Genomic DNA, 13,889 nt, shown 5'->3' with positions numbered 1-13,889 from the left:
GATGGAACGCATACTCTTATCAGCATCCTGCAAAGAAAATTGCCAATACTGAAGATTCTCACTACAACGAACAAGATGGAAATAAAAGTGAAGCAAAGATTACCTCATCAATAATCTTGGAAGATGGCATATCCTCAGCCAAGTCTGCCACCTGTGGCTCCACCATTCGCGAGGACTTCCCCTTATCTGAGCGAGAAGATGTTGCCACAACGGGCAGACTCATAGGAGCATCTGTAGAACTCATAAGCAACAAATCAGAAACCAATAGCACGAGCAAAGGTAAAGCATCAAAAAACTGAATTACCTTCTGCTTCAATGTTTGGGGGGTTGACGCCCTGGGAAGAAGGTGGCTCACCCATTGGTTGTGATGAGGATTCTGGGACTGAAGATGTCTCTTTAAGCGCAGTCCCTTCATCAGCTGATTTGGATGAAGCAGCCTCAGCGGAGGATGATGGAGCAGGAGCTGCCGATACCAAAGCCTTTAAAGGAGAGGCTGAACTTTTCTGAGAAGTCCAAATAAATCATCAACACACAGAAAAGTTTCAAGTATGGAAAAGTATGCTTGTGAGTAAACCAATTTAATTACCTTCCTCCTGATGATAAGAGGGGTATCATCATCATCATCATCAACATCATCCTCCAGAATGGGAGATGCTGAGGCTAGCCGTTTGCGGCTTAGGGCACTTTTGGCTGCAGTAGGCTTGGTAGGGAGAGAAGAAGATGGACGAGCAGACTGTTTAGCGCGACGAGGAGGAGAAGGACTCCGGATGGACAAAGGAGTGACTAAAACAGGAGGAGGGAAAGAAATTATCGGCTAGTCCAGTGAATGAAAGGCACGATTGGCATCAGTCGCAAACAATCCGTGCTTCACTGACGGCCAGAGCTGTTCAAAAAGGGGATGGATGGCATGGCTAGAATTGTAGGGGGCTAATGAAAAATGGCTCGTCAAAAGAAGATTGCGAGCATTTATAACCTCTGCCTCTGCCTCCGCCTTATTAATAATATGGAAACGGTCTATCAAGTTTATTGAATAACAAGGAGGAACATGCCAGGTTTGGCCGAAACCAAGTTGACGAGCAAAAAATTGGGGAGCATATATTTCTACCCCTGCCTTGGCATTGGTCTCAGTCAAAATATCATGAAATAACTCCCTCTCGGTTAAAAACTGGATCCAAATGAGCAAAGAGGTGCTCGCGCTGTCTATAGTAGAGGGAGGATGCACATAGTCTGGAGTCAAAAAGGGAGGAAAAGGAAAGAAGGAAGGGATTGAATCCAAAGAATAAAAGAATGAAAAAATGTCCCTTCTAAACATATTTGCAGGAGACAGGGGCTCAATGGCTAGCCCATAACAGCTAGTAGAAGGACGAGAAATTGATGGAGCACCAAACAATGGAAAATAGGATCTCAACCATATTTGAGTGAACCAAAGAGGTCCACTGTCAGTGGGAGATGCACCATTCTTCAATTGAGTTTGAAGAGAAGTCATGCCTCTATAGAGGGCAGCCAAAAAGAAAGAACATAAATTCAGAGGCCTGCCACGCTCCAATTCGTGCGCTATGGGTAAATAGCTCAGGGAGGGCTTTATGCTTGGCACACATAAAACATATTTACAAAGTTAAACCAGAAGAAAGGCCACTCGCTCAGTATAAGAAGGCTCAGCGCTTGAATGGTTATGAAGAGTTTGCAGGCTTGAATAAGACTCGGTGAAGGTTTTACCAAACTTTGGGGTGCCACCAGAAACCAAGATACCAGGAAAAATGGTATCGCCCAAAGGTGGCAGATTCACTAGGGCCCCAACATCCCTTAAAGTAATAGACATGGGGCCAAGAGGGAAAACAAATGTATTATATTCAGAAGACCAAAAACTTAAAGCGATCGAAAAAAGTGCTGAATCAAAAGTAGAGGGTTGAAGAGAGATTTCTAACAAATTAGAAATCCTAACATTATCAAAAAGCGCCTTAGTAGGACCATGGTCCACAAGGCGAGCATGCCACCTACCGAAAATTACGTCAGATTTGGGCCAAGTGCGAATACCTCTTTCGCGAAGTGGCCCCAGCAGCAGAGAGTTTAGAAATGGAGGGCCTTGAGTACAAGGAAACAGCTAGCCCACCGCCGCTTGTTCGACTGCCTCTGCATTGTTGAAGAAAGGACCTAGGTAGAACTCATTGAGTTCGACATTGGCAGATGCGAGAAAGTTCGGAGTTATGTATGGACGATTAAGGGGTTTCTAAAAGTCTTCAAAAGTAAAGGAGTCGCCAGATTGAGATTGTGAAGTAGCCATTAGGGACGAAATGAGTTTTTTCAGAGTTACGTAGCAGGGAAGTAAAGAGATTAACAGTAGAAATGTGAGAGAGAAGCGCGAAAAAGTGAGGCGTGATTTAATGGTGCAGTGAAATGGCGTATTTGGGGGTTATAAGGGTTTGCAAAACGTCGCACCTTTTCAAAGTTGTGGAAGAAAACAATTATTGAAATTCTTAGGAACTTCGAATGTTGCTGGAAACACAAAAGTAAATATGACAAAATTTAATAATTGGTATTAATTCTGCCATATTGGAGGGTAATTGTTGACACATAAAAATCGAACGGCCCAAAGAATGAAGCCCAATTAGAGGATCCCCAAATCAGATAGCCCAAAGAATGAAACCTAATCAGACAATTTAGAATGAAGGCCCAAATAGAGAGGCCCGTGAACGCGGTAACACCATCGTCCAAGCTTGCAAGTCGCCCAGGATCTGAGCGAATGAAATGCCATGCAGTCGCCCAGAGCTACTACTCTATTTTCGCCCAAACCTTCGAGTCGTCCAAAGTCTTAGCAAACATGAAGTGTTATTGTTATCAAGAAGCGCAGCTATCAAAGCAGTTATTAAGCAGCCCTATCACGTTCCACGATTCAAGGAATTCAATCGAAAACAGTTGAACGACAAAGAGTAATGGCAACAGTTAAAAAGGCAGTTCCATGACAAGTTGGTCATTACGAGGAAAGTGAACAGTTATAAAACGATTAAGTAGTTTTTAGGATGTTAATCACAAAGAGATCATCCAAGGAGTATAAAAGGAAGAAAAAACATAGAGCAAAATACCCCGAATCAAAAAACTCTCGAACAGAGAACATGTAATTTTAAATTTCTTAGTTTAGATTTAAACACTTCTTTCAGTAACTCGTGTGCTTGCGCCCCTTGGAGGCATTCTGTTTTTACTTTCCGATTGTAAAGACATCGCCAATAAAGAACACCCATTTTTGGGATTTTGTCTCAAGATATTTGTCCCTTACACAATCGTCTGATCCCTTTTTAATTGTTAGCGACGAACCCGCGCGAAACAGCCACCAAATTTTACTCTTTTTTTTTTTTTCACGATACATGACACTCAGGCAGACGTGCTCTCACCAAACCTCAAACTTCGTATCACTTATAGTACTAATCTTAAAATTTTATGATTTACTTTACCGTGCACTACAATACTCAACCATTCATTTTAACAGGAATATGCAAGATATCATGGGATAGATTTAGCATTTCAAGAATTGAAAAGAAAAGAAAAAAATCCCATGTTTTGGCATTTAATCTATGTGGTAGTGAGTATCACACGTGGTAGATTACATCACTGAACTAAATAAGTAATGAATAGTGACGCGTATGATTTTCAGTTAAAAACCTAAGGTCATTTTATTTATTATCAACGTGCAATTTGGAGCGTCCTATCTCCTCTTTGAAGGCCTTTATATACCATGCTCATATGCCTCCCCCAATTCAATGTTCAAAACAATCTTCTGTCAAGATTCTCTCTCTTCCACCCCGCCCCCTCCAGTTTCTCTCTCTCTCTCTCTCTAAAAACACCAAAATCTATCAAAAAAATGGAGCAAAATCTACCAATTATAGCCAAGAAAATATGGAACATAATGCGTGTGATGTTTTTCATGTTGAGAAAAGGCATATCAAAGGGGAAATTATTGGCTGATCTTAACGTGATGATGAAACGTGGCAAAATTGCCGGCAAGGCAATTCAAAATCTCATGTTCCACCAATGGTCCGCCGCCTCCGGCCGCCGCCTACACAACCGCAATCTGTCGTTCCCTGTCTCAGTCACTGAATACGAGTTCAGTTGCAGTAACAGCCCGGCTTATCCCAATTTCCATATTCCCTTTAATCTCAACAAGCTCAAACAGAGCATCCACCGCCGCGTCCACGCGCCACCCATGGCCAACGATTTTGCGACTGCAAATGAGTTGGTGAAAGCCTTGGAGATGCTCCACAGCGAGGCAGCGTCACCGGCCTTGCCAGGTTTCGGGAAGAGCCCTATGGTGAGGCAACTCAGGATTACTGATTCTCCATTTCCATTGAGGGATACTGAAGAGGATAATCATGTAGATGAAGCTGCTGAAAAGTTCATTATGAAGTTCTATAAGGATTTGAAAAAGCAAAATGGAATTGCTTATTTTGGATAATCTTGAATAAGTAAATTTGATTATAAGTTGGTTTCAGATTAATCTGGTAGTGCCGGAATTTTCATGCATTCGAGGCCACGCAGAAATGATAAATCCAGGTCCTTCGATGAGCATGAGAAATCGAGAATCAGTGAAGGGATCTTTCCATTAATTATGAATAAGAATGAACTGTGTTCTAGAAACTTTATGAGAAAAATAATGTAATGAATGTTATGAATATTCCTTGTGCTACCAGAAAAAGAACATTTATAATAATTTTGTTGACAATATTGGAGTCTTTTTTTCAAGTTGAGCAATTTAAATTACTTTTCAAAGGACTCAACAACTGGTAGTGTTACTCCGAGAGCCAACTAGCCCATGTCCTAAAGAAAAAGCAAGAAGTCGACAAAGTTAAAGTCTGAGGTAAATTGTACCTTGCCTGGGGGGCTAGTTCTCACTCGAAGGCACTAGTGCAAGAGCCTAATAAAAAATGTGACTTAATGGGCAAAACATCACCAACGAATGTTATCGGCCAGAAGCACGATTGAATTATTGACGAATTTATAAATAAATTAGATTTTACTATTACCAACTGAATAATCGAGTGAGACTCGATCGAGTCTTGCGGCAACAAAGTCCAGCACATTCCAAGAAGGAAGCTTAGTCGAAAAATGTCCAAGTTGACAAAGTCAACACTGCTTGAGACTAGCTTGACAAAGCCAACATGAGTCATTAAGATGCTTAGCTAAGTAAGATCTTCTTTTGTATATGGTTAGCACCTTTTCCAGTTTGCAGTTTTGACAAAATGTGTAAAGAAGAAATTAGAAAAGTATTACCTCTAACAAAAATTTTAATGTTTTCTAACTTAAATTTCTTCAATTCTTTCTTATAGTGTTAATTAATACTATACCTAGTCCTTGTCTGATCCCCATTATTTGTAAAATACATTTTTTTCTTTCTTCTATTCAACCATACATTTTTCAATATATACGCAAACCCAAATTTTTATTTTTTAATTATATATATTTTACATCAATTTACTATTTTAAAATGTATTTTTAGTAAAAAAAAAATGAGGCTCAAACAGGCTCGTTAATAATTTTTGCATTTTCTTATATTTATATTTATACTGCTTTAGAGTGCCACTGGGACAAAGGCACTCATTGACCTGGCCAGACTCCTTTATGGGAAAGCTGATATTGAGATCCTCCTTTATCCAAAGTGCATCAACTTGATTTTAACAGTTATATTTGATTATTTTATTTAAAATTGAATCAACTTATTTAATTTGTTCACTTTTCATTTTTCTTTTCTTTTTCCTTTTATTTTATACGACGTTTTGGAAAGAAACTTCACTTCTTTCTATATGGGTGTCGACTTAGTTAACAACTTAACAAAAGATGTTAAGAAATTGCTTTGTTTTATTTCTAAATAATTAATATTTATTTCTTCAAATTCTTTCTGGTCAAGTTTGGCTTTACAGTTTTATTCGTCTTAAGATATAACAACTTGTTAAGCCCCTGCTTCATATATATTCTTTAAAATTTATTTTTTTCCAAACTTATTTTCAGTTATACATTCTTCAAATAAAATAATTTTAATATTTTACATAGATCCATAATTTTTTTCTATTTTTTAATCATATATTCTCTAAAAAATTCAATTTCCACATAAATCTATTTTTCAAGAAATTTACATATAAATAGACCTATATTTGAACCTTTAGTGTATTTTTACATGAGAAAGTTGGAATCTTTTGCAATGTCTTTAGACTCAGGCTTTGAAATAAGTAAAGAAAGAAAATGATTCACCAACAATGTTATGGTGATCGAATTTTTTTGACATAATGGCTGATCGATACTCACAATGTGGGAAGGGACCACATGTGCTACGAGAGGATGTCACCCTTTATGTCAAAAAAAATTCGCTGGTCAAAGACTTAAATGGAGTACTCAAATTAAAGGTTAATTTTATTTTTTTTAATTATTAAATATTCAGATATACACACGCACCTTAAAAATTTGTAATCATAATTTAATTTTCATCAATATAGAAAGTAAACACAGTAATAATAACTAAATAATAAACTTTGGGACGTAAAAGATATTCACAATAATATAGGCTATAGCATATGATATATCAAAGTGGAATCACTTCTTAACAAACATTTTTCTTTAGAATAAAATTGTACTAAAAACAAAAAGAAATAAATAAATAAATTCTACATACATAATGGGCTTGGGATCACATTTTTATTACATCAATATTCAACAAATGTTACGTAATCGACCATCAAAGTATGATCTTATAAAGTGAATTACAAATATAACTTAGAGAAAGCAGATTCAAATTTGTTTAGTCGATCGTTGTCACGCAATAAATGATGTTCTTACAAAGCAAATTTCAAATGTGACCTAGAGAAATTACTTTATATAAAATAAGGTTGTAATTTCTTGTGGGCAACTTAGTTGAAGGATAAAAGTAATTAACTTTATGCAGTAATGCAGATACAAATGAAGAATTAAAAGCCAAAAGTTCAGGTGATTTGTTAGATGAAAGTGTGAAAATGAGGAAATTGCAAGACACTTGTTCTTTATGAACTTGCTTTTCCATTCTTTAACGCCTTTGGACTGTCGTGTCTGTGTGTTAGTTCCATTACGATATACATTGCGGCTTTTGAGAAAGCAACCTCTTTTTTTCTTTAAAAAAAGAGTATTTAAAGATATTTTATATAAAGTAAGCTAAAATTTACTCGTTGAAAAGTAACTTAAAAATTATGTTTGTCAAATAAATAACTTATATATAGATTTAACTTATTTTGAAATACAGCCTAAGAACATTTCCAAAAGTTTCTCTATTTTGAAAGTATACTCTATCATTTGGAGAGTATTTATGAATTTAGAAAGTTAAAATTTTGAAGTCCTCCAACTTGCTATTTATGTTTAGATGGTATTTGGAAGACATTTTTATGTAAAAATGTATTTACGTATAATATTATTTTAATAAAGAATGTGCGGTTGAAAAGAAGAGAGAGAAAAATGCATTTTGAAAAAATGGTTACCAAACAGGACCTTAACACTTAATTTTGCTATTCTCAAAAATAATTATTACTTTTCTATATCTTTCACTTTAACTAGCTTTCTTTGAATTTTTCATTATTTTCTATATTAAAAATTGAAATACTTTGAATGCATTTAATTAGAGAGACTGAGAACTCACTCTCTAAATTAAAATGTTAATTTAATGAGTCTCTTGGAACATGATTTTGAGGGCGCTCCATATTGTAAAATTGATTTTTGATGGAATCCCTAGATTTTACTGCGTCCGAGAAAGATTAAACTAGGTCGAAAATCTCGAGGACGATAGCTCTGAAAAGACAAATTGCCCATTTTTTCTATCATCTCGAAAGAAATACGATCGATATGTCATTAGGAAAATGGAGCCCAGGGCAAAAAGAAAATGCATGTTGGTCGACGCATCATTGCATCCAGAAAACTCACAAACCAAGGTTCTGCGTGATGCATTATTGCATGCAGAGTTCCAAAACTTAAGAGCTTATAAAATAATTGAGCTCGAAGAGTTCAATTGGAGCAATACAAAAAGGAAACTTTTAAAAAAGTTCAATTTCTTTTATGTTAATGTATAAAGCATACTATCAAAAGATCCAATCCAAAAACTCCAATTTCAAAAAGAAAAAAGATGGCTCGCACAAATTATTTACATGGAATTAAAGTTTATGTTTCCACGAATTAAACTACTTTGCCCGAAAAAGCTTGACAAAATGGTTGATATCATTTCATTTGCGCAATAGTCTCGTGTGAATAAAAAAGTAAAAATCATTTGTTACAAAATGCATGTACTAATTTAGTTATAAGTAAACTTAGATATAAGTAATTATTTTAAGCTAACATGCACTATATATATATAATTTTTATTTTTTTTAACTTTTTCAAAAACAAAAATCATTTGTTACAAAATGCATGTACTAATTTAGTTATAAGTAAACTTAGATATAAGTAATTATTTTAAGCTAACATGCACTATATATATATAATTTTTATTTTTTTTAACTTTTTCAAAAACAAAAATCATTTGTTACAAAATGCATGTACTAATTTAGTTATAAGTAAACTTAGATATAAGTAATTATTTTAAGCTAACATGCACAATGCGTTAAATGTATGCTAAATCCAAAAACTATAACTAAAAATAAATTATATAGGCACCCTAAAGTCACATCATAGCTTATTGCACTTGAACTATGATTAATTAAACTTTTAAAAATCAATAATTCAAGCTGTTCACGTAATTATATCAACCCTCAAGTCAACACTCCTATTTTACTGAAAATATCTAGTTATAAATTAACAGTATAATGCATGATTGGATCGAACTTTCCAACAAAGACGTGTTAATTAATTTATTTACATAAGTCCCATGTTTCACGTCCTTAAGATCGCAATCAATGAAATTTAATGTATGTTTGTCTATATATTTAAGTCGCGGCACTTGACGATTCAACGGACTATAATGAAAACGATAATATTTTTTCTTTTCAATTTTGAGAAATGAATATATGTTACTTTGGTCAAAGAATGCGAATCACCATCAATGTTTGATTCGATAACTGATTTAATTGAAAAGTATGATAGCGTGTTCACTTTTATATCGTGGTTTACGTAGATTTTTATTATACGTATAAAAGATAGAACATTTTTGCCAGTAATTATATGTGTGCGCATAATGGGCTACAAGTTTTGTTTAGCAATTAGGTTAATTAAATAAAATAAGACGACTTTAAAACAGAAACAAAAAGGGAAGTCAAGAAAAAGCGATTGTGGGTGGAGGTTAGTGCTCAATTATTGCACTCTTAAAGCGCACAAATCAAAAGTGTCTCTTTTTCTTTATGTTATATACATACTTCCAATGATTTATTTTGACAAAGATATTAATAACCATACACTTTGTGACATGGCTAGGGAAAAAAGGGGTAAAAATAAAAAACCTCTAAATCTACTAGTCGATTTGATTAGTAGTGTTCTTTGAAATTGATGGTATTAATCCATGTTCGATTGTGATTTAACACAAATTGAAATGTGTGTATTGTTTGCTTGTCTATTGTTTCTTTATTTCAATGCTACGATTAGCGGCAATCCGAGTACAAGATGGCTTGCTTGAAGAAAATGAGGTCCATGTGAGTCGACGAGTGGAACGGACGAGAAAAATCAATTTTGGCTCTCCTCACTTAACATGCCTAACTACGGTGTAGTCCAATCCATACGCTCAATATATTGTGTGAGTTGAAGGGACTTGAGAAATTTGAACTAGTTGTAAAAAAGTTTCTACTCATAAGGAGTGCGTTAACTAATTTATTTCTTTTGTAAAAATTTTTTATTTATATCTTAACGAAGTTTAGCCCCTATTTGACAACTATTAATTGTGGTAAACAAAGTGTTGAATAGTGTTTTTTTAGTAGAATGTATGGTTAAAAAGTATAAAAAAGTTTTGAGTTTACGTGCAAATATTTTATTTGTGAATATATGGTTGAAATTGAGTATGTAAAAAAAAAAAGTTTGAAAATAATGAGTGTCAAAGAGGGGCTTAGTCGCTTAGATCCAACACCGTAACATGCTCAGAAAAAATATCTGTTTCTACATATCCAACATCTTGAAGGACATTAAACTTAAATAGTGGAATTGATAATTAATTAACTCCCGGATTAAAAATAAAGATAGGCCTCTTTATTACCACTCATCCAGAGTTTCACATATGACATATGGATATCCCTTATTATCAGTATGAAGATTCACACAATTCCTCTTCACTCTATAAATTAAATACTTATGTTTTCCTTAATCTTTTTTTTGCTTTCTTAAAGGTGATAGTAAAATGATGCAATGTATTCTGTCCCACTCCCACTCTCACTCTCGCTGCTTTCTTAATTACGTGGGACAGGCAATTTTATCTACAAACATTCGTCCCTTTTTCAGATTAATTTTCAAGGACAATATGCTTCTCGGACGAAGGAAAAAATTTATTTCTTGAAATAGTTACTTACCATAGTTACTATAAAAATTCTTTAATTGGAGGCCAGGTGGTTTTGACGAATTTTGGCTTATGAAATTTAATGAAAGCCAGTTTTAGCTGAAAAGAAGTAATTTTTCATTTTCTTTGGTACTCAAAACTAGTGCGATCCAACCACGATGCCAAATTTGTACAAGAGATTTGGGCATTGGATGGGTTGGTTAGGGTATTTCAATACCCAGAACCACCCATTATGCTTTGGATGTTTTGCTAATGGAATCATTTGGGTCTTTATAAACACCGGAATCAAACTCAAACCCAAACCGTCGGTTTCGGTTCAGTTTCTATTCTACCCATAACATTCTTATATACATTTACTTAATAAATATTTCACATAGACCATTTTGGTATATATACTCAGTACGCTGCTACTCGAAAATATTTGTGCAATAGAGAAATTTTAGTTAAAAAATCTTCAAAAAGCAAAATATTGGATACTAAAAGTCACGAAAATAAAAAAATGAAATTATAATTAGAGAAAAATTATTTTCTTAAAAATCTTATTCGATCTATAAGAGAAGCATATTAGGCATATAATTTAATTATGAACAATATTTAAATTCTTCTACTTCCAAAAAAATATGGTCCGCGTATTGAACTCGCTCTGTTTAAATAATAATTTATATATATATAAAGAGAACCGTGAACTCAAGCTAACAAAAAGGTAAAACACAGTGCACTCAATGAATATATCAAATTCAATTGCCAAGCGTTATTAAAAAATTAAAAAAAATCGCTTAAGTTTATTAACAAAACAAGAAAATAAAAAGCTTGAATTGCAAAAAATGAACGCTTTGATTTATTATATTACAACTTGTTTGAAATTTTTTATTTATAAAAAGCTCAAATTGTAAATATTAACATATAATTATATCTGAAATACAACAATCTGATGTAAGGTGAAATGTAAAAAATTAAGAACCAATTTAATTTTTTAGGGTTAGAGTTTAAAGTTTTAGGCTAATTACTACCAAAATTAGGATCTTTTGGGTTTTGGAATTTTTTTTTCCAGCCTATAAATTGTAAATAATTTTTTTTTTTTTTATAAAAATCGGTTCCATTTAAATTCTGGTTCAGGAACCAAGAACCAAACCGAATATAGTCAGTTATCGGTTCTAGCTCCTTTTTTGTTTTTTTGTTTTTTTGGGAATTGGACCAGAACTTCCATTTATTATTCGATTTTGGTTCAGAAGATTCGATTCTGGTTAAAATGGTGAGGCCTACAATTTGTTGTGGAAATTTGTCTCCCTACTTCATTCAGTAAACAATTTTGAAAAATATTGTAGTTTCAAATGTAATGATTTTTACTTGATTGCTAAAATGCACTAAGAGCATAAACGTCGTTACAAATATTTTGGATTAAATTGAGGAGAAATTTAAGATTCTGAATTATGTGGCCAGCTATTTTGGATTATGATGTGTATGGAAACTCCATTGCACATTTTGGAGTTGAAATGGCGGGTGTTTTGATCTGCAGTATTTCTCTTAAATAAATAAATAAATAAAAATAAACGCGGAAGAGGAGGTAATTTCTCTAGAATTCGATTCTGCAGTATTTTTCAAAACAATTCCACTTTTGGACCTATTTTTCCATCTTTTCCTTGCTGAGGTTTTACTAAAGCCCAGATAACAAATTTCATACTCCGGCCCGTTTCTATGTAAATAAAGGGCAAAATTACACGAAAACATGGATTTAACATGGGAAAAATTCATATATAAGAGATTAAATATGCCACATCTCAAAATTAAGAAACAAATTTTAAAATTTCACAAATCAAAATTTTTAAAAAATGTTTATTTATAAACTAAATAATTAAACATATATTTTATTAATTAAATATATTAAGATCATAAATCTATACAATTTGGTCATTATAAATTAATTGGTTACAAATTATTTCTCGATCACAATAAAATTTTTTATAGGGTCACAAATTATTTCATGATTAAAAATTAAAAATTGTATAAGTCATAATTTATTCATCGATCACAAATTTATTAAATTAATAGGTCACTATTATTCATTGGTCACAAATCACAAATTTACAAGTCACAACTTATTTTATGGACAACAAATATCTAATTAATTACTCACAAATTAATTTTGGATCACAACTTATCAAATTATTAGTCATGACTTATTTCTCGGTCACATATAAAAAATTTTAGAGGTCACAGATTATTATTTGGTCACAAAGAAATTTTTTATAAGTAACATGTTATTCATCAATCACAAAATCAAAATTTTATTGGCCACAATTTATCGATCACGCGTTATTTTTTAGTTACAAGAATCCAAATTATTGGTCACTACACCACCAGATCCACCACCAAATCCATCGGCGATCTTAAAAAAATCACTGCTATCGTCAGATATATCACTGCGCCGCCGCCACCAACGCCACCATCCCACAACCAACAACCACTGCACTACCACCACCATTGCACCAAAACCATCATACAGAAATCTCCTACTACACCTACAATCATCATCGAAAAGCCCCAAAATCTCTAGCAACTTCATTATCCTCCACCAATACTTTCATTCAAACCGCAAAACATTCACCACCCACCCCGACAATTCTTAAGTTGTGTCCTTCCTCTGTAAATCTCATAGATTAGTTCCTTTAAGAAAAACTACGATGACGATGGTCGGAGTTTGTGGTGACGGTTGTTCAAATCTGCAGCAAATAGAAAGAAGTCTCACTGCTACTTTTTCTTTTCGACGACCTTCCATCTCTTCTCCATCTTTTTTGTAGGTGGCAACTGTGAGGTAGAGAGAAGAAGAGGTAAGAGTAGAGAGAGAATAGATTGAGAAGATGAAGAGAGGAAGAAAATGGGGGAAATAGTGTTAGGATTAGGGAAAAAAAAGAGGTGGGTATGGAGCGATATAGTGAGAGAAATGAGAAGGAAAGTTAATTAGGGTTTGAGATGAAAATTGTATATTTAATATTTAAATATTAAATATCTGATTTGTGAATAATGAAATTTCCTCCCCATTTTTATATATTATATATATATAATATATATAAAATATATATTATATTAACATTTTCCATTGTTTCCATTTTTATTCATTAAATGATTTCTCTCTCTCTAACCACATCCCCACCTATAAGTAAATATCGCCATTATAGATGCGTCTTCTTTCCTATTCTTTCAATTCTTTTCCTTAAAAAAAAAAAAAAAAAAATCTCTTTCTCCATACAACATCACTTTCTCTCTTTATAATCTGCTCGAGATCTGCTCGTCATCTTCTTCCAACCATCGCCTTCTTTCAACCACGTCTTCCTCTAACCACCATTTTCTTCCTGCCGTCTTCTCTAGATGCGATTAGGTTGGAGTTACAGGTGGAGGTGGTGGTGCTAGACGCTAGTGTTGG

At 33.7% G+C, this 13,889-nt stretch overlaps 1 protein-coding gene across 1 annotated transcript; it reads left to right on the top strand.

The window, feature by feature from the left end:
• Positions 1 to 3,705: 3,705 nt before the first annotated feature.
• Positions 3,706 to 4,713, top strand: LOC111401576. The gene has a single exon (XM_023029377.1). The coding sequence runs from the start codon at positions 3,728 to 3,730 to the stop codon at positions 4,442 to 4,444; it is 717 nt and encodes a 238-aa protein (XP_022885145.1). The 5' UTR covers positions 3,706 to 3,727; the 3' UTR covers positions 4,445 to 4,713.
• Positions 4,714 to 13,889: the final 9,176 nt, after the last annotated feature.

Source organism: Olea europaea, chromosome 10 (genome assembly GCF_002742605.1).
Source record: "Olea europaea var. sylvestris chromosome 10, O_europaea_v1, whole genome shotgun sequence".
Lineage (NCBI taxonomy): Eukaryota > Viridiplantae > Streptophyta > Magnoliopsida > Lamiales > Oleaceae > Olea > Olea europaea.
The sequence above is the reverse complement of the archived record's forward strand: the minus strand, read 5'-3'. Positions and strand labels throughout refer to the sequence as shown.

Excerpts from the sequence above, each read along its gene's own strand:
- LOC111401576 (XM_023029377.1), top strand. The coding sequence starts at position 3,728 with ATGCTCATATGCCTCCCCCAATTCAATGTTCAAAACAATCTTCTGTCA.